The following is a 20,250-nucleotide window of genomic DNA, read 5'->3' on the forward strand; positions in this document are numbered from 1 at the left end:
ACCACCTGCCCTTTCTTTAAGGCCACTTAGATATGGTGGAAGTTGGGAATATATCTTCCATTCTGAGATGCTTTATGTTGGAAGCCAAATCTTAAGGTCTGAAACTCCATGCTGGCTTTCACAACTGTTTTTGAAACGCTTCTATCTCTAAAATCAGTTGGGATTCGAGCTGATTCAAGTTCTGTCCACTACTTCTGCCCCTCAGGGCAGTAGCACAAGAATGATTCCTTTTGCCTGATTCAAATACCCACGGTGGTAGTTCTTAACATTCCTAGGCTGGGCAGGGCTAGTGAGGTGGGGTGCCCTGCGTTTCAACTGTCCAGCAGCTGGTAAATCAAGTTTTGTTTTGTTTTTTTCCCCATAGCACTTTAACTTCTGTATAGAATTAGCCTCTCTTATAGCCAGGACACCCTTGTTGCTATCACTGAAGTAGGCACAGAGAAAAGGGCAGTAAATAGAAATGGGCAACAACGAATTCCCTGTTAGGCCCATAGGTACGTGCAGGAAGAAATTAGGAGAAAGTTTTACCGCATCAACCAGCATCTGCTGCTGGAGGAGAAGTTGCTGTTTCTGCTCCATGATCTGCCTCTGTAGAGTCTGTTTCTTTCCCATCAATTGCTGATTCAACAGTGATTGCTGGGAGTTCATGTAACCACTTCCGGTGTTTGGATTTGAGCAGGGGTTGGGACTTGGACTGGGGCCTATGCTCTGGCCTACCACAGAGTGTTGATCCTAAAGAAGAGAAGGGGGGTGGGGGAAGCTACTGTGAATTAGAAGAAACAAAAATGTAGCACAAAGATCATAAGCTTAGATTCCAAACATTTTTCATCTTGTTAAGATCAAACATGGTTAAATGGGTTGGGGATCAGAGAATTGCTTTCTAAATGCAAGAGAAATAAATGCATATTACGGCAACCAAAGCAGCAGGGTTAATGACATTAGGGCACTGGAAAAGCTCCCATACGACTCTAATGGTGGACGCTCCACATTCCAGAAGGCGTTTATGGAACCTCAAAGAAAACTACCATAAAAACATATGGCAAACCTCTCAATTGCTCAGGAACAAACACATCATAAAGTAACAAGTTCTTCCTTTTCCTTAAAGTTAGCACATATCATTGCTGATCCTGCAACGAAAATTATGTTTCAATTCATAGGTTCAAAACTTGAATAAACCATTTTGGTCAGAAGGGGCCCCACTCTTTGTGACAAGGCAGGAAGACCTGTGAGTTTCTGTTTTACAAACACTCCGAAGAGCGTAGAAGGGACCTGCCCTTACAGAGACTTGTTAATTTTGCTCCCTGGTAAGTAAGCCAGGGATTTCAGTGTATCAATCAGTAAAAGAACACCCAGCCAGCCGACAATGAGAAAGTATTAATTAAAAATCCAACATTGTATATTAGTAATATTGGGTATTGGTGAACTGCCATTCTAACTCAAGGTCTCTACCAATCTTTAGGCACTGACAAAGTCAGGGCCTTGCAGGGCAGAGAGCTAAACCTGGTCAAATGTTTTCATGAACTCCCGATGATGTGTTCAGGCTGAGCTGTATACTGGTGGAGTTACAAGGACTCTTCCCACCTTGAAGAATGTGTCCAATTAAGGAGGAAATTACATGCTTACATGTAAAAATACAAGAAAGCACAGAATCGAGTCTTAGATATGATACAAGAACTAAGTCAAAGGTCCTCACACTTTGATGGTATTCACTGGGGAAACAGATGCTCTGGCCTTGCTCCAGAAACTGTGAGGCTACAAATCAGGTACCTGGCCAGGTAATTCTAATACTCGCTGATCCAGGAAATGCTCTTTGAGGAACAGTGGATTATGAGAGCAATAAAACCCAACGTTCATTCTCCAACTGGACTGTCGGAAGTTACGAGAGATTGAAAAGATAAAGCAACTCTCGTGATGCCTGATGAGTAGTCCACACACTCCATTTGTGGAAAGTGTCTTCCCTTTTACCTCCCTCTTTTTCTTTAGTTATCTACTGAACTAAAAACAAAAACAAAAGCCACCAGCCCACAGCCTGGGGATGTAGAAAACTTGGCCTCGCTTTAGTAATCCCTGGGGCTACAGAGCTTGCCCACCTCTTCAAAAGCAAAGCGATACGAAATAATCTTAAAGATGACCATGCACTGAGCCTTATTATATGTCAGGCACTGTGCTGAGTGTGCTACGTGATTTATCTCATTGAATCCTCCGAAGGAAACAATGAGCAAGAGCTGGTTTTTGTTTTTTTTTTAATTTTTTTTAACGTTTATTTATTTTTGAGACCGAGAGAGACAGAGCATGAACAGGGGAGGGGCAGAGAGAGAGAGGGAGATACAGAATCTGAAACAGGCTCCAGGCTCTGAGCTGTCAGCACAGAGCCCGATGCGGGGCTCGAGCTCACGGACTGTGAGATCATGACCTGAGCCGAAGTCAGACGCTTACCCGACCAAGCCACCCGGGCGCCCCAGCAAGAGCTAGTTTTATCGTCCCAGTTCTGCAGATGAGAAACCTGAGCGCAGAGATCACACAGCTGCGAGTAGTTGAGGAAGATTTGAAGCCAGGTGTGTCTGAGTCCGGAACTCTCTTTCTCAATCACTATACCAATTGTCTTTCAGCTATGATGAGCAGTGTTGAAGAAGAAGGTGCTTATACTTCAAAACTTTGCAAACCCACCTGTCCATGTAGCAAGTGTTTATTGAACACCCCCTGCACCCTCAATCAGGCACGTGGAAGGCAGTGTGTTGGACAGAAGGGCAGGGCTGTCGGGTCTGGGAGAGGGGCAGTCCTCCTCACCAGTTAACTAAAAATAAGGGGAGCCATCTCGGAGGCAGGCACATCCTCTGTGCAAAAAACCATCCTCTAACACGTCCGCACACAATGCCCGGTCCTCTCGAAGTTAAACCCCTCTTGGCTCTTGGGGGAAAATGTTCAACCCACGTGTCCTACAAGCCACTAGGGATGTGGGTCTGGAGACTAGCGCAGAGGGTCATTACCACAATGCTAGTAGATGAAGATCTGTGGGTTGAGGGCTCTCGGAGGGCAGGTGGAAAAGGAAGTATCTGGAGGACTGAGTGTTGAATCATTGGCCCACCCACACTACTGAGAGGGAAGCAGAGCCCGCGACAGGGAGAAAAAGGTGGGGTCAGAGAAAGATAACCAGAAGTGATGCCAGAGGAAATCAGGGTGAGAGAGAATATAGTGGAGACAGTGGTTGGCCCTCTACTCTCCACTGTCAACCAGAATCGAAATCATCTGCTCTTTTCTATAATAATGTGAAGTTTAGTGCAAGCTTTTGTGCTAAAAAAAAAAAAACACCCGGTTGACAAACATGCATAGAAAAATTCAATGCATTTTTCTTCTCAGCCTTCTTTGCATGGCCACACAGTGCTCCAGATCATGAGGTCCGCAGATGAGCCTGCTGTAATTCATTTCCCTGTTCTGGCACTTATTAGCTGTGTGATCTGGGAGAAGTTAATTTGCCTCCACTAGCCTCAATTTCCTTGTCTGGAAAGTGGGCACAATAACAGTGCCGACTTCCTAGGGTCCCTGTGAGAATTAGAGGAAATAATACAAGGCCAATAATACCGAGCACAGAGTCAGCACTTCATAAGCAGCAGCTGCTTATAATTGTTTGCATTATTTCAACACACGGGAGCAGTCGTCTTGTTTGTTTGTTTGTTTGTTGTGAAGCAAGGAAGTCAGGCCTTGCAGATTGCAGGAAGTTGTTCTGCGTCGACCCTTCCAGACATGCAGAGGTCAGCTACATCGTCGAGATGGAGCTACGGACAGACTCAGAGAACGACTTTTATCCTTCTACCTGGTGATGTCAGAAGAGGAACCGAGTGCTATTCTCCGATGGAAGGTCTTTTGGAGGGTGCTTCCTTCATCTGGGTTAGGGCCTTGGCCCGGGGCCCTGACACCTGGCTTTTCTCCGTGCTGGTTTTTATTTCTTACCATCCAATTATTTATTAATAGTGCAGTCAGTATACATGCACTAAGTACCGTGCCTTCATTTCTTCCATCATAAATTAGAAGTAATGACACTAACGGCAGAAAATGAAACCAGACGAAATTAGAACAGTCCGAGGCACTTAGGAGGTACTTTGTTAAATTTAGTGATTAGTACTTTTCTTATTTACTTACTTATTGTTTTGTATAGGCCAGAGATGTTTTAGACACAATTATCTTTGTGATGGAGCTTGTGCCGTAAGCGTACTTGGATTGCGGAGGCAGTGTGTTTAGCTCCCATCTTGGTTGAGTTTAGTTTAGCTTAGCTTTTTTTTTTTTTTTTCATTTTGCAACTTGAACACTGATACCCAAAACATGAAAACGCGACAAAAGCAGGAAGGGCAAAGACAGCTTCGCCTTGCATGCCATCTTGGATGGGCAGGGAGAAGCTGCCTAGAGAGCTGTGTTAAGAGGGGCTCTGTGGAGGCGCTCTGGCGTGGTGAGCTGTTCTGCCGCGGATCGTCAGCATTGTGGGATCCGGCAGAAGTTGGCACTCGCTCTCGCAGCATTTCTGGTCTGGATGGTGGAGCTGGTGCTGTCCCCATCATTGGTGCCACTCACTGCTGACGCCAGCTCTCCAAGTGCCTCCCCTGTTGGCACGGGTGCTATTCAGAAGGCACCGCTTGGATCTGGCTCAGGGATCAGCAAAACCTCGCTCCTTGTCCCAGGTCAGGGGCTCCCCCTGTATGTCGTCTTGGCTCCACCTTCCAATCAGAGCCTCCTCCCTGATGCTCTCTGGGTGCTCCTCTGGGCCCTGGCAGGTTCCTCGGCCATATCCACACCCATCTTCGTGAACCTGTCATCCACGGCCTTCAAGAACCGAGCCTTCTGTTCCTGGGGGTCTTGGTTCTGGTTCTGGGTGATGAGTCTCTGCACCCTCATCTTGCTGGTCTCGTGGTGCGCTCTCAGGCCGCAGAGGAGTTCATCCTCTGGTCAGCTGCTATTGGGAGCCTTGTATTTCAGGTACCTCCGTGCAAGAGGAAAGTAAACGTTTGCCAATCTGGGGCTGCACCAGCGGTTCCCAGGGGGCCCCTTCCTAGCCCTGATGCTGCGGCTCGGGTCCTGTGGGAGGGTTGCCCTCCAGCCCCTGCCTACTCTCATGCTCACTCTCAGAGTTTCTGCCTCCGGGATTGAGGCCTACAAAGCCTTAGGCTGCCAGTCCTGCCCAGAGCCACATGGAGGTGCAGGGTGGGACACGTGTAGGGTATCTGTTCATAGGAAGGCCACACATTTTGTGCCCCTTTTCATAATGAACCCAGATTGCTGTTGGGTGTGTTATAAACAGCGGAGCCATTTCTGCAGGCCCCCTGCTCTGAGCACACCCTGTGCTCCCATCATATTTGAAACATAAATTGGCCCTTGTGCTTCTCCATGGGCCACAGTTCCCAGTATTTCTTATTTTATTGTATCTGCCCATTTTCCTCATTTTTGAATTTTTTTTTAATGTTTATTTATTTTTGAGAGAGAGAGAGAGAGACAGAGTGCAAGCAGGGGAGCAGCAGAGAGAGAGGGAGACACAGAATCCAAAGCAGGCTCCAGGCTCCGAGCTGTCAGCACAGAGCCTGATGTGGGGCTCAAACTCACGAGCCATGAGATCATGACCTGAGCCGAATTTGGATGCTCAACCGACTCAGCCACCCAGGTACCCCCCATTTTCCTCATTTCTATTGCTTGCCTGGCTCATGTAGGCATTTGAGATTCAGATCTCTGGCTTATGGTTTATCTGGGAATCTAAGGTGCACACACTATGTACCCCATGAACCTCAAATTTCCTACAGCATGATGCAGTGCACAATGACTTCCATCAGGTGGTATGATACCCACGAGTGCTTCAAGATTAAGTTGCAGACCTTCTAGTGGCCTAGTCTAGTCACCTATGCAGCCATCCGTCCATGAGGGAATCTGATACATTTTACTGACTACCTCCTGGATGCTGGGCAGTTTTCTATTTTCTAGACATTAAAAAATTATTTAGAAAGGGGACAAATGCAGAGAAAGAGGTGGGCAGAGTGTTTAGTGTTGGCAAAATTAGCGAACTTCAAAATAAGTTCCAGTGAAATCTGGAAAACTAGCCCCTTCTAAGATTCAGAAAAGATCTGCATACCAAGAAAATGTAACTATGTTCCTTTCTCTAATCAAACAGATGGACTGTGCTAAATTTAGTTTCATTCCTTTACAATACCAAAGGATATAAAAATAAGAGATAAGCTCTCTTTTGGAATTTTGTAAAAGATTTTGAAGCCTCATAGCTTCTGGCCTACAGGCTTTATCATGTACTCTAGCATACACATGCCTTCAGTTCATGATTGAAGTAATATTTGGCTGCTGCTACATTCTTTTGCCCTTATGTTAGCGAGGAAACACGAAACACCTCCTTACACAGGCTTGCTGTCATTGCCAAGATGTTGTGCAAACTTTAGTACATATAATATTTTGAAAGAAAAATATGTTCTGATGCATCGGCTTTGATTTCCAGATTCGGCCTCGCTCTTTGCCTTACATTCATTCCCGTAGAACTTGGCCTAATAGAAATCAATCTGTTTCTATCTCAACGCTCATTTTATCCTTAAGAGCTTGTGAACTTGTGAAGGCAGTGGTAAAAATGGCACACCCTCAGCCTATCGATGAAAAGTGTGTGTGTGTGTGTGTGCGCACATGCGCGTGTGATTGTGAATGAATTGGGCCACTTCCATTGATGTTATCTTTTATATGACAGAAAACCCAGTTTCCTAGAGAAACTGGTGTTCAGAGTTGATTTAATAGCAAACAATAGCCACGTGATTGGTTCAAATCCTGAATTTGAATGATCTTTCATTTTGTGTCTGTGTGTTTTCTGTTTCTAGGTTAGTATTTGATGCTAACCAACAAATTAGGCTTCTGATCCTATTCTTCTGGGATTTAATATACATGTACATTGAATATGCACTTAAAGTTTTTCACATCTGTGTGTGTGTGTGTGTTTCAGAGTTTAAAGTCCTGTTATAGGGGCGCCTGGGTGGCTTGGTCGGTTAAGCGTCCGACTTTGGGACTTCGGCTCAGGTCATGATCTCACGGCCCGTGAGTTCGATCCCCGCATCGGGCTGGCCCGTGAGTTCGAGCCCCGCGTCGGGCTCTGTGCTGACCGCTCAGAGCCTGCAGCCTGTTTCAGATTCTGTGTCTCCCTCTGTCTCTGCCCCTCCCCTGTTCATGCTCTGTCTCTCTCTGTCTCAAAAATAAATAAACGTTGAAAAAAAAATTAAAAAAAAAAAAGTCCTGTTATAGTATTAGTTAAGCCACTGAATTAGAGTGTTGAGATATGGTTAAAGCTTCTTGATCCTTCTTTTCATCTAGCATAGGACTGCCAGGCCAATAAAAGCATATCCGTATTCTTTTAATAAAGTTCTCCCAATAATTAAGCTATATCTTTAGAATTGTTATCTTCATTCTTCAATGATTCATTTATTCAGCAATTATTTGTTCAGCATCTACTATGTATCATGCATTCTTCTATGCCTTGGAGATCAAAGTCCATGTAGCCTACTTGAAAAACCTTGCAGCTCGTCTATACTTTCAAGTTTCCAGCTGGACTGCTGATGGAAAATTTATCTTCCAGAATGGTCTCAAGGATGTTAGAAAACCATTGGTAAATCAGGTGTGTGATGACGAAACCAGTTTGTCATGCCAAAGGCAATCCAAATATGTGAAGTTGATTTACATTCATAGGAAGCTGGAAGCATGTTTTAATGGGAAAATATGGTAAAAGAATGCTTTCCCAAACGTGTTACTTTGTTGACTTAGTATCATGTCCATGAATTACTACAGGAAGCACTAACTCAACAAGGAGATAAACTATGTCTACAAGACCTGGTGGAAAATTAAGGAGATACTTGAACTCTTGTAAATGGGCACCCCTTTCCTTAAGGGGCAAATGACGTGTTCTTCCTGCTATTAACTCTATTTCTCTCAAAGCTAGGTTGAGGTCCTTTTGAAAAAAATGTCCAAATTAAAAAAATTAGAAATAAATTCCACTTTTCTATCCATAACAGCTCTTTCACCAAAACCTCTTCTTTAATATTTCAGGGATAAAAATGTAAAGACACTGTATGAAACCAATCTTGTAAATCTTAGTAACCAACATCAAGAGGATAGGCATGGCCACTGGGTCTTACTTTGATAAAATGTTTTTGTAAGTCATGTTTAACACGTGAGAGATCTTTCTAAAAGATGTTAATAAAAATGCTGTGATTACCTCTTTCTTTCATTTAATACAATGCAAAGTCTCTGTCAAGCAGGATTGATTTCAGCAAAAGGTAGAACAGTGTCCACCTAGATACATCCTAAAGCAGCAAACAAAAATATCCCTGGTTTCATTGAAATATGTTGAAATACTAAGACTCATTGAATTCAGCCATTTTTACTGTTAATGCGCTGAACAGTGTGACATGGTAAGTTTCACAAAGCAAGCCAAGTTACCAGGCAGGTATTGTTCTCTTAATATTAAAAGGAAAAAAAAAAACAACAACACTCTAAAAAATATTTGTCTTCTTCTGGGCATCTGGGTAAAATGGCTCTCTGTTTTTCTGAACTTATTTTGGAAGGGGACATATAATGATTTCCCCCCCCCCACAAAAATGAAGTAATGTAAGTTACTTGGGATCCATGAGAGTATTTTGGCGTGGGATGACTGCCCTTTCTTTTTCTTGGCTTCCAGAGCTAGGCATCTGCAATTTGCAAAACAAATTCAAGATAAAGTACCCAGCTGGGCAAGTTTGTACAGTAGATCTCATAAACGGGTTTGCTATTCAATCAATCTTTCTCCCCACCCCCCTTCTCTCTTGCCCTCTTCTTTCCCTGTCTCAATGAACTAACTGCTCAACTGTTCTTCCAGGCTATTCATCTTCTGAACTGTCTACTTATGAAACCATTTATTTATCTCTATGCCTGAGAAACAAGTTGCCTTAACCATTTCAGATTCCCTGCAAGCTGGCAGCCCCACTAAGTTATTTACTTGGGGCACAGATAGTGAGCTGGCTCTGTGTGGCTAAAATAATTGAATAGTTCTGACACAACAACAATGACCACAAAACAATTACCGGGAAATCGTCCAGGAAACAACTTCCAAACCCAAAGACTGAAGGGATAAAACACTCCTGTCTTCAGGCTGCCTGTCTTCTATTTGAAGGGTCAGCAAACTATGGCAAGACTGGTCAAACACAGCTTGCCACCTTTTTTGGTAAATACGATTCTATTGGAACATAGCCATGCACATGCATTTGTATATTGTTTGTGGCTGCTTTCACACTACAACAGAGCTAAAGAGCTGTGATGGAGATCTATGGTGCACAAAGCCTAAAATATTTACTATCTGGCCCTTAATGGAAAAAGTTTGCTGACCCTTGCACTATTTGGCTGTACTGGCCAAGGAATGCTAAGTACTTTGGTCTTTTATATTAAATTGATAAAATGCCTGAAACAAAGTGCCCAGCAATCCTTGGAAAGAACTGGCAAGTCGGGAATGAGAAATACCTATCATGACGTCTGTTCACAATCGCCCTCCACTCCAGCCACGATTACAAACTGTGGGAACTGAAAAGGAACTTACAGATCTTTCATCCGACTTCATTTTACAGATGAAGACGTTGCCCAGAAAGGTTAAGGAATTGACTTGCACGAGGTCACAGACCTCACTAAAAGATGAAGAACAAATATCCCAATCCAGGGAAACATTAAGGAGCGATGCATGGAACAAAATGTATCTGCTTAGGAGAACCTTAGCTTGTCTGATAGAAGTGGCTTGTTGGGGGCACCTGGGTGGCTCAGTTGGTTCGGTGTCTGACTCTCGATTTCGACTCAGGTCATGATTTCATGGGTTCATGAGTTCGGGCCCCATGTCCTGACAGCGTGGTCCCTGCTGGGGATTCTCTGTCTCTGTCTGTCTGTCTGTCTCTCCATTCCCTGTTTGCATGCCTGTGTGCGCATGCTTGCCCTCTCTCTCACACAATAAATAAATAAACCTTAAAAAAAAAAAGAACTAGCTTGTGGGGGTTGGGGGCGGGGTAGGGCAAATGTTGCAAGGTGGAGTATGCAAACACAGAAGATTGTATCTGAGTTAGTATTTTTCTTTGTCCTTTGCAATTACGAATAGTAGCTGCTTTCTCTTTCTAGTTAATAGGGCATTTTTCTTCACTTGCTCAGAACCTTCCCACTTACCCTGCAGGGAAACCCTGATCATATGTTTATAATCTGTTTGGTTCAAATGATTAGAATGAATTTTGTGGTCACTGTAGAGTTCATCCTTCAGATGTTACCCAATTTTCAAGTCACCAGGACACTGCATCTATTCTAAGCCTCTGGGGTGGACACTTATTATGGGTTGGCACAGAAGACCAGTTCCATGAGCGAGGAAGCAGCATTTAGGTGGGAGAGTGGCCAGGAACAAAACGTCAGTGGGTCAGGGTGGAGTGGGAAGAGTTTGGTAACTCAGGGGAAGGAATGAGAAATTTTTCTTAAAAGAGAAACTCTTTAACTTTAGAAGGGCTCTTTGTGGCGGACCTGAAATTTCTGCTCTGTAAGTTAGCTTTTAGCTTTTTATCCCTAGAGCAGTGGTTTCAAGCTCTTCTTTGGATAACAGTGCCTTTTGAGGGGTTCACAAAGCTATGGATTCTGCCTCTCTTTTCTTACCCCCAAGTACACATACAACTAACAATTGTGTCTACATTTTCAGGGAGTTTACAAATTTTCTAAACATCCACAGACCATCCGTTGACCTCACGTTGAGAACTCCACCTCCTACCCCTCAAAGGTTAGTGTTTATGAGAGTAACGAAATGATTTTCCACTTGGATGCATTCTCTACACTGTACCCCCAGCCTAAAGCCATCTATGGTTCCTCTCAGCCTTTGGAATCAAGTCCTAGCTCCTGAGTATGGCGCAGAAGGCCCTCCATGATCTGGTCTCTGCATGTTTTTCCAGTTTTGTCTCTCAACACATGCTTTCTTCACTTTCTACTCTAGTGATATTAAACTACTTGCAATTCTTCAAGCCCACAGAGCTCCTTCTCCTCTCCACACTTTCGCATATGCTCACAACATCTCTGCCGGGAGCCCTCTTCCCCTGCTCCTCCCTACCAAGGGATCACTCTTTTTTCTTTGCTCAGTTCAGATGTCAAGTTTTCAGGAAGTCTCCTCCGGCCTCCCAGTGCTGTTCAGTGCCTGCCCCTCTTTTGTGCTTCCATAACAGTTGGTACTGGCTCATAGGAGGGCATTTTTCACTCTGTATCACAACTGCTTGTTTGCTTATATCTACCTCCCAATAGAAGTGTTTAGAAGGCTCGGATGTTCGCCATGTTTTTCCCAGTATACAGCAGACCTTCCATACATGTCTGTGGGTTTGGGGGGAATAAATAAATACATACATAAATGAAGAATCCATGTGAAGCAGAAAATGGGGACAGAACCTCCTGCCATAAGGCACATGGGATAAAAATGTTAGCTCTTTTCAAAGGCACCTGGAAAGCCAACATAGGAGAGGGAGGCAAAGGCTGAGCAGCACTGGTAAGTCCAGTGTTGCTTTTATAAGGGCACCACTTTAGAAGGACCCACAGCATGAAGAATATTTTAGGAAGGAAAGAGCTAGTGGTGAGGGATGGTGGAGAACATGATGATGATGATGATGATGGTAGTGGCGGTGATGGTAATGGGTAGTAGATACGTTGGAAGGCAAGAAGAAGGCACACCGGTGGAGAATAATTTCTACCAATAGTTACCATCTTTTGAAAGCTATGTACCAGGCTATGTGTTGAGGGTTTGACATTTATTATCTCATTTAATCTCCTCAATAATTCTGTTTTAATTGTGATTCCCATTTTATTTATTTATTTGAAGTTTATTTATTTATTTTGAGAGAGGGGGAGAGAGTAAGCACGAGCAGGTGAGAGGCAGAGAAAGAGGGAGAAAGAGAATACTAAGCAGGCTCCTTGCGCTGTTAGTGCAGAGCCTGACACAGGCTCGATCTCACAAACCGTGCGATTATGACCTGAGCCGAAATCAAGAGTCAGATGCTTAACCTACTGAGCCACCCGGGTGCCCCTATGATTCCCATTTGATAGATTAATAAATCTCTCTCTCTCTCTCTTTTACACATATGCCTTTAAAATGCAAAGTACCTTAAAGGCTTAATAAAATAAGGTTATTGGCAAAATATATTAAAAATATCCTTCTGTTCTAAAAGCAATCGGAGTGGGTAGGCAGCAATAGTGAAAAGTGGATTCTGGGATCAGACAGAGCTGGGTTCAAATCCCACCTCTGCTTTTTTCCAACTTGTATGGGAGTAATAATATTTATCTCAATATTACCCCAATAAATGGCAAAAAGTTAAGTGAGGTGAGTAGTATAGTATTGTAGTATCCGGTATGGAATAGACATGAAATAAATGTTAATGTCTCCTTTTAAGTAAATTTGATGTTTATTGAATATCAAAGACACACATATTAAGGTACTGGACTAAACAGAATATAATTTCTGATCATCACATAGTGAGGATAGCGTGATGTTTATAGTAATACTAGCAATAAACCAACAAGCAACAATGATCAGTGTTAAGTCACTTAGCTAAGCATTTCACCACTGCCTCTACCAATTAAAACAAGATTAGGGGATTGTGTTTAAGGGTAACTGTACCCTTGTTGAGTTTATTCTATAAATTGTGTTGATACTAATCCCTTCTTCTTCTCCCTTCTCCCTTAGGCTTATAAATCCTCTCTACAAAAACTTTCATTTCAAAGGACACACATTAGGAACTGCTTTTTAAAAAAAATTTTAATGTTTGTTTATTTTTGAGAGAGAGAGAGAGAGGGTGTAAGCAGGGGAGGGGCAAAGAGAGAGGGAGACAGAATCTGAAGCAGGCTCCAGGCTCCGAGCTGTCAGCCCAGAGCCCAATGCGGGTTCGAACCCACAGACCTTGAGATCATGACCTGAGCTGAAGTCAGATGCTTAGCCGACTGAGCCACCCAGGCGCCCCAGGAACCAGTTTTATACCCTAAAAGTGTGCTATTCCTCTAGAAGCGCTTGGAACATGTTATGGTTTTGGATGAGATAAACATCAACATTTTCTGTTCTCATTGAAAGTGAAGCAATCCAGTAAAGAAGTAGTAATGGAGAAGGAAGAAGGGGTAGAGGACACTACAGTTCAAAAGGAAGGAAATACCTCTTAAGGGGCTGGTTCTTAAATCAAAAGGATGTCCAAATTATATATGAAACAAATCTGGATTTCTTTTTATCTGAGAGAGAGAGAGAGAGAGAGACAAACAGACAGACAGACGAGAGAATCTTAAGCAGGTTCTCCACTCAGCGTGGAGCCTGATGCGGGGCTCGATCCCAGCTGACCCTGGGATCATGACCTGAGCTGAAATCGATAGTCAGACACTCAACTGACTGAACCACCCAGGTGCCCCAACAAATCTGGAATTTTTAAAAACTGATTTCCAGAGGTTGCTTCAAACACTTGGGAAGTAATGCCAGATTTTTCCTTTGGAAATAATAAAAAAAAAAAAAAATGTAGAATTTTGACTCTGGAATTTCTTTAATGAAAATTGTATAGACTGCTTTTAGCTTCTTATCTCTTTAAGATTGAGAAATGAGGAATCTAAGAAAATTCTCACATATTTCATGTGGTATCTCATGACAAAATACTGTAATGATGAAAAATGTAAGCTTTGTAGTCAAAATGCCTGGGCTTAAATATTTCCTCCATGACTTATTAATTGTTCTTAAGCAAGTTATAAAAATCTCTATGTCTCAGTTTCTTCTCTGTTAAGGGGCAAATAATACTGCCTTACTTATACAATTGCTGTATGGCTTAAATAAGATTAAGTAGGTAAAATATGTGGCAGTCTTTGGCTCACAGGAAGTATACAAAAACAGGTAGCATTTATTTTAAACTACGGTTTTCCTTGACAGTTTTTACTTATTCTTACTTATACACATTGACATTATTTCATTGATTCTTGTAGGAATCTGGTTCATGTGACCTGTGAACCTTGTTCATTTCGTAGCCTTCTCTTTTCACCTCTCTAGGCCTTACTTTATCCAATGTTAAGATATGGAAACTAGATTATAATCTCTAAATTCCATTCCAGTGCTAGAATTGTTGAAATTCCATTTTTATTGAATCAAGCTAACAACAAATACCACTGTAATGAAATAGTTCAATTTCTCTTTTTTTCCATTGAGTCTAGAATGCAACTTAACAGCACAACGTGCAGTGGTTTTGTCACTACAATGTACAAATACTAGATTGACGCAGTTGGGGGTGAGGAGCAGGAAATCACACCAGTTATTTTCTTCTGAAGTGACTGAGGTACATGCACTGAAGCTTGGGAATGGGAACGTTGAGAAAATTCAAACTCAATTCTGGATCCGTTCAGATACTTCAGTGTGCAAGGCCTAATGTAGAACTATACAGGTTTGATAATAATGTTGGACTTCTCTGAATTGATTCTGTAAAAAGTCTGTTTTTTCCCCCCTGATTCTGTAAGAAAAAAATCTACAAATTATTTTGCTAGAGGTGATTTTTATATCCATCTGTGCTAAAATATATAAAACATATTGACCTACAAAGTAGCCCGCATATTCTTGACATATCTCCTTTTAAGAGAAATGAGAGAATATCTTGGTTATTGCAGGTTATCTAATAAACATAGAAATCTAGATGCACTGACACAGCACAGTGACTGTGGTCAATATCTTCAAATGTGTCCATCTACTCTAATGTAACATGATTAGCTATTTTCGAATGTATTATTATAATGACCACAAAGGACGTTTAAAAAGGAGCCATCTGTTCTCTGTTAAATGTAGCCCTGAAGTCTCCCTTGAATTAGCAAAGCAAGCCACTAAATACTTCAGTGGGACTTCAAAAAAGCTGAGTTCTCCCTAAGAATCACTAAGGGATGAACTTCAAAAGATTAGAGGTTTCACTTGGATCAATTCCCAGAAAATCAGGTTATTTACCAAATCTTATTTATGCAAACTATACAAACACATTTTGATCTGCAGAGTACCAAAATAATGTTTTAGAAAAATGATAACCTTAAGTGAAAAAGTCTACCGTGGAAAAGAATGGGGAAAGTCAACTTTCTTTGGTCTGATTATCTGTCTGTCTACATTCATCAAATCAGCTGTACAAGTATTACCAGATCTGCTGTTTCTTTATGTTTATAAATTCAGAGAGAAATTACCAAAAAGTTTTATTAATTCTGTTGAGTAATAAGATTAGGGATGTCTTACACACACACACACACACACACACACACACACACACACATACACACACCGTAGTTTAGCTTCTCTGTTTGGATTACAAAATGGTGGAGATTATTAAATTATTTTTAGACATCAACCAATTTTAAGACATTTTTTTTCATCTATAAAGATTTCTAGTATAAGTTTGGGTTCATAAGCTAACTCTTTACATTAATTCATCTGAATAGAGAATTCAGAATAAGGCAGGTCTATCTTGGCAGTGTCCAACATAGGTGACTGGTATTGCTTGAATTCTAATCGCATCTTGTATTTATCTCTGTTATAGGATCTATCAATTATTTATTTACATGTATGTTTTCTCTTACTAGGCTGTTATTACTTCAAGAACACGGACTTTTTTATTCATCTGTGCATTTCCACCAGCACACATAAGCCTGACCTAAAGTAGACACTTAAATAAATAATAACTTGACAATCAGATAAGCTTAATTTATAACATGATTTGCAATTATTTAGGTGTTACTAAGAAAGTAACATATATATGAAAATTTTCCAGTGAAATAACAAGTATTAATATAAAATATCATATAAAATGCCTCCTCTGAGAATATTATTACTTGTTAATTCAAGATACTATATGAGTCTTTTTGCTTATAATTAATACCTTCAACTTAAATTTAGCATGTACAGTGTTCTGTGAACTTTTAAACTTTTTTTTCTTAGCAATTTGGGTAGCTTGATTGTATTGGATTCTGTTACTTGTAACTGGAAACAGATCCTTGATTTGAACATAACTGTCCAGTGATTTTAAAATTGGGTAAACATTTGTGGCTTACGTTCCTAACGGCTGATCAGGAGAGAATGCATGAAGGGAGACTGATATGTCGTACAGTTACCAGTGTTTACATCGTTTTGTGTTTTCCAGCTCCATGTGGTACTTTTTAAAAGGGTATATACATCTGGGACTGCTACAGCTCTTCAGCTGCCGGCTGGATCCAAATAAACAGTTCATTTAGCATATATCTGAGTATTTCCGAATATTTAAATCAAAACTGTGACTAAATTTGAGCCAATCTGGAATCGCTTTATAATTTAAAAATATTGTTATTTGGCCATCTACAGAAGAAAAAAAAAACCTATACAAATAATTTTTAAAATTTCTAGCCTGTTCATAAACTTAGCAGAACTTGGCCCAAGTATGCGAAATGTCACAATATTGGATATCAGGGAAACTTAAAACCTGTCAGCTATCTTCTTTGCCTACAGTATTACCAAACAATTGGCTTGAGAATGTTACTTAACTGAACAAATTAACCGAATCAAGCAGTTGTTTTTGGTAAGGCACAGCGTGATTATCTTTTCTAAGGACCCGATTTACCTGATAGATCTTTAGTTGAAGCTCACCATATTTATCTAATCCTTGCCAGGTCTTAATTTCAGTTTTCTCCTTACAGACACAGCTGCATTGACACCACTTGGATTCTAGTATCATTTTTCTTTTAAAAAAAAAAATTTTTTTAACATTTATTTTTGAGACAGAGACAGAGCATGAATGGGGGAGGGGCAGAGAGAGAGGGAGACACAGAACCGGAAGCAGGCTCCAGGCTCTGAGCCATCAGCCCAGAGCCCAACGCGGGGCTCGAACTCACGGACCGTGAGATCGTGACCTGAGCTGAAGTCGGACGCTTAACCGACTGAGCCACCCAGGCGCCCCTCTAGTATCATTTTTCAAAGTTGCTTTTTTCAAGGTATTGGGCAAACATTAATATTCCATTTTAGAAAGGTGATGAAATTAATCAATATGTTGAGGGTTAATTAAGCTAAAGTATTTTGGCCTCTTTAGAAACCAAGTAACATTGTTAGATGTAATGTTAATGTACAACTGACCAGTTATGGAGACCGCATAAAAGGAGACAATTCATTTCCTTTAAAAAAAATACATATCCCACTTGATGCTGAAGATGCTGTCTTCATGTATGGCAGTCCTTCTATATCCTAGTGCTACAACTTTTCCATTACTTCTCAATTAAATCTGAACAATTTTCTCACACTTTTTTTTTTTTACTCTATCAGAATCATTTCTTTTTTGGCAGGTGGGTTCATGGTTTTCTCCTAGGTAATATACCATTCATTCATATACCTTGCTATATAGCTCTCCATACCAAGAAGATATTAATGTTTGGATTTCACCTGGTCTTTGGTTATAAAAGAAAGTGAGATGGTCACTGCTTTTAGGAGGAAAACCAATACATTTAGATAATATAGCTTATTTTAGTAATTTAATCATACTTATTACTTACAAAGATCAAAGAGAGGCTATTTATGTGGGGTCAGTAACTTTCAGTCAAGTTAACATCAATGGAATTAACTTGTGTGCTTACTACTACACTGGTATTTAGAGGGTAGAAGAAAACAGGGGCATTGATATATTGATATATGATCCTTCACTTCTTAGGGAAGCCATGAAAAGTATGGTAATTTACCTGTAAGCATCTATTATAGTAAAGGAAGGCTGCTGTGTTTCTATTTAAATGCAAATAATAATTCACAGTGTTGTATAGAGAGTGATTTATTTCTATGTGTTTTTCCCCTAGGATTTTAGGCTAGCCACTAGAAATACTGTCCAAGGACATCTATTCAAGGCTCTACCTCACAGAATGGTCGAGTATTCCTTAACGTTTATATCTGTGGTCAAGGATAGAGAACCAATCAGGCCTACCAGGATTTATAAAGCATGGCTTATTGAATGATATTCCTTAGAGGGCTGTAGTTCCATGAACTGAATGGGGAACAATTTGTAGCTCGGGAGATGATCTACTTACTGCAAACTGTAATACGTCTTAAATGACCAAACCAGTTATAATTATCATTATCATTGTAAACCTCCTGATTTCTGTCTTAATTTAGGATATTTCCTCATTGTAACCTCAGCGGATAAATACTATGGTCAGAGAACATTTACATTCTCTCTCTTTAATCTTTAATATGTGGATACGTATATAAATGTCGAGGTGAGACTATGAAAATGGAAATGTTTATAGGTTATATACTCACCATTTTGCCAAGCAAACTGGATTTCTCTTTAGAGTTTTAAATAAAAACTGGTTTGGGGGCGCCTGGGTGACTCAGTCGGTTAGGTCCGATTCTTGATTTCAACTCGGGTCATGATCTCACAGTTCATGAGTTCCAGGCCCATATCGGACTCCCCGCTGACAGCAAGGAACCTGCTTGGGATTCTTTCTCCCTTCCTCTCTCTCTGTCCCTCTCCTGCTCCTGCTCTCTCTCTCAAAATAAATAAATAAAACTTAAAAAAATCAAATAAAAACAGGTTTTCCTATTTGGGAGGATTTAGAGCGAACCTCCTGAGAGATACAGGGGCAGACCAACAGGCCTTTCCCAAGCTGCTGCCTACCTTTCCATGTGGGAGACACTCTGGAGAGGCAGCTCCCTGGGCCGTATAGGATCATTTCTGATACCAACAGAACATTCAGTTACCTGCAGACTATGTAGGAACACAGGATGCTGGCAGAGGCCATGTTTTAGATTGCTAGAGGTCTAACGATCCCTTCTCAACTTCCCTGATTATACTGTGGATGAGTTAGGAGGACCAGGGGGAAAGAGAGGGAAGGACACATAATATTTTGAACCAGTTACATAAGATACAAACTAGGAGAAAAGTGGTTTCATGCAGATATCAAAAAAAACCTTAGCAGGCTTTATTTGTTAGAGAGAAATACTTGTGGCTAGAAATATATTTGGCTAGTAGGAATAATCTGACATTATCATCACCAACAGTTTTAGTTATTCCCTATCTTCTAGTACTTCCACAGAAGGATGTATTTTAGAAGTAATTTCATGATAATGATCCAATGATGTTTATAAGAACTTTAGAGTTTTTTTTTAAGGTCATATCAACCCAGAAGAATCATTTTTTTTTACATTTAAAAATAGTATTTTTTCCCCGCCTTTAAAATGTCCCATTGATCTTTCTATAGCAGTAAAATACAGATACAGAAATGGTTACGCAAAAGTCCAGAAGCTAACTAGTCAACGACAGAATAAATGGGATTTTTTTTTCTTAGCCTTTAGAAAAACGCCAACACACACTTCAGCCTCTCACATGATTTGGTGGTTAAGGATTTGGTTTGCAAAGCACAATTCAATATTTTATTTATAGAAGGCAAAAGGAATGCTAACAACTTTACATTTTGATTTCTGAATATCTGTGTTTGCCAAAAAGAAAAGGTGTCTATGTGTCTGAGTGTGTGTGTGTGTGTGTGTGTGTGTGTGGTTGGGAAAGAGTCTTCCTCCCATTACTTCATAAAATCTCCTTCTATCTATTTCTTTCATTGTCAAAGTTTCTCAAAATCATTTTGCTGAAATCTTGTATGCCAAAATTCAGCCGAGCCAAACTCTTGGATATCTGTTGTCTATTTTTGGGCTGGAGTAACTAACACTCAGTAAACAGAATGTCCAGAGCCTCTTCTTAAAGCACCACTAGCAGGCACTGTTAGAGCATTTTCATTCAGTTTATTCGACTTGGGCAGACCGGGAACAGCGGCTTACACCAACTGAGGATCACTGAACACAATCTCATAGCAACAGACACCAAAACAGTCCCTCATTACAAGCCTTGTCCGACAATCAAGTCTTTAACGAGAACAAAGGTTGACAGTGATTAATCATTAAGCAGTTCCTTGTTCCTAGATGCACGTGTTCTCAGCAGCCTCCTGCAGAGGCAGTCTGGCATATTTCCTGTCTCTGTGCTCCACTGTGCCATGTCTGAAGGGACACCCAGGCAGCCTTCTCACTATTTTAATTTCAAATGCTACAAACATCTACAGAGTTTCTATGTGCACATGTCTTGACTTTTATTCTGAGCCTGGCAGACTCTGAATGGATATAGGCAGAGAGAACAAAATAAGCCGTTAGCTCCACATCTGCTTACTAGATTATGTTCAAAGACAGTATAAGAAATTGATTAAACACTGTTTTCTGGAATAAACCTT

At 40.9% G+C, this 20,250-nt stretch overlaps 1 protein-coding gene and 1 non-coding gene across 3 annotated transcripts in view; both read right to left on the bottom strand.

Annotated features, from left to right (window-relative positions):
• The window catches only part of MAML2 (mastermind like transcriptional coactivator 2), a 346,551-nt gene that overhangs the window by 12,161 nt on the left and 314,140 nt on the right, over window positions 1-20,250 (bottom strand). Inside the window, exon 3 of one of the 2 annotated variants that reach the window (XM_053900226.1) lies at window positions 529-732. The exons of the other annotated variant lie outside the window; for it this stretch is intronic. Coding sequence (XP_053756201.1) covers window positions 529-732 — 204 coding nt within the window. The remainder of the gene's footprint in view (window positions 1-528; window positions 733-20,250) is intronic. 2 annotated transcript variants of the gene reach the window in all.
• LOC128776344 (small nucleolar RNA SNORA11) lies at window positions 5,198-5,327 on the bottom strand. Its single transcript, XR_008421421.1, has one exon. It is a non-coding gene; the product is annotated as a small nucleolar RNA SNORA11 (small nucleolar RNA).

Source organism: Panthera pardus, unplaced genomic scaffold (genome assembly GCF_024362965.1).
Source record: "Panthera pardus isolate Hobbes unplaced genomic scaffold, ASM2436296v1 HiC_scaffold_12, whole genome shotgun sequence".
Lineage (NCBI taxonomy): Eukaryota > Metazoa > Chordata > Mammalia > Carnivora > Felidae > Panthera > Panthera pardus.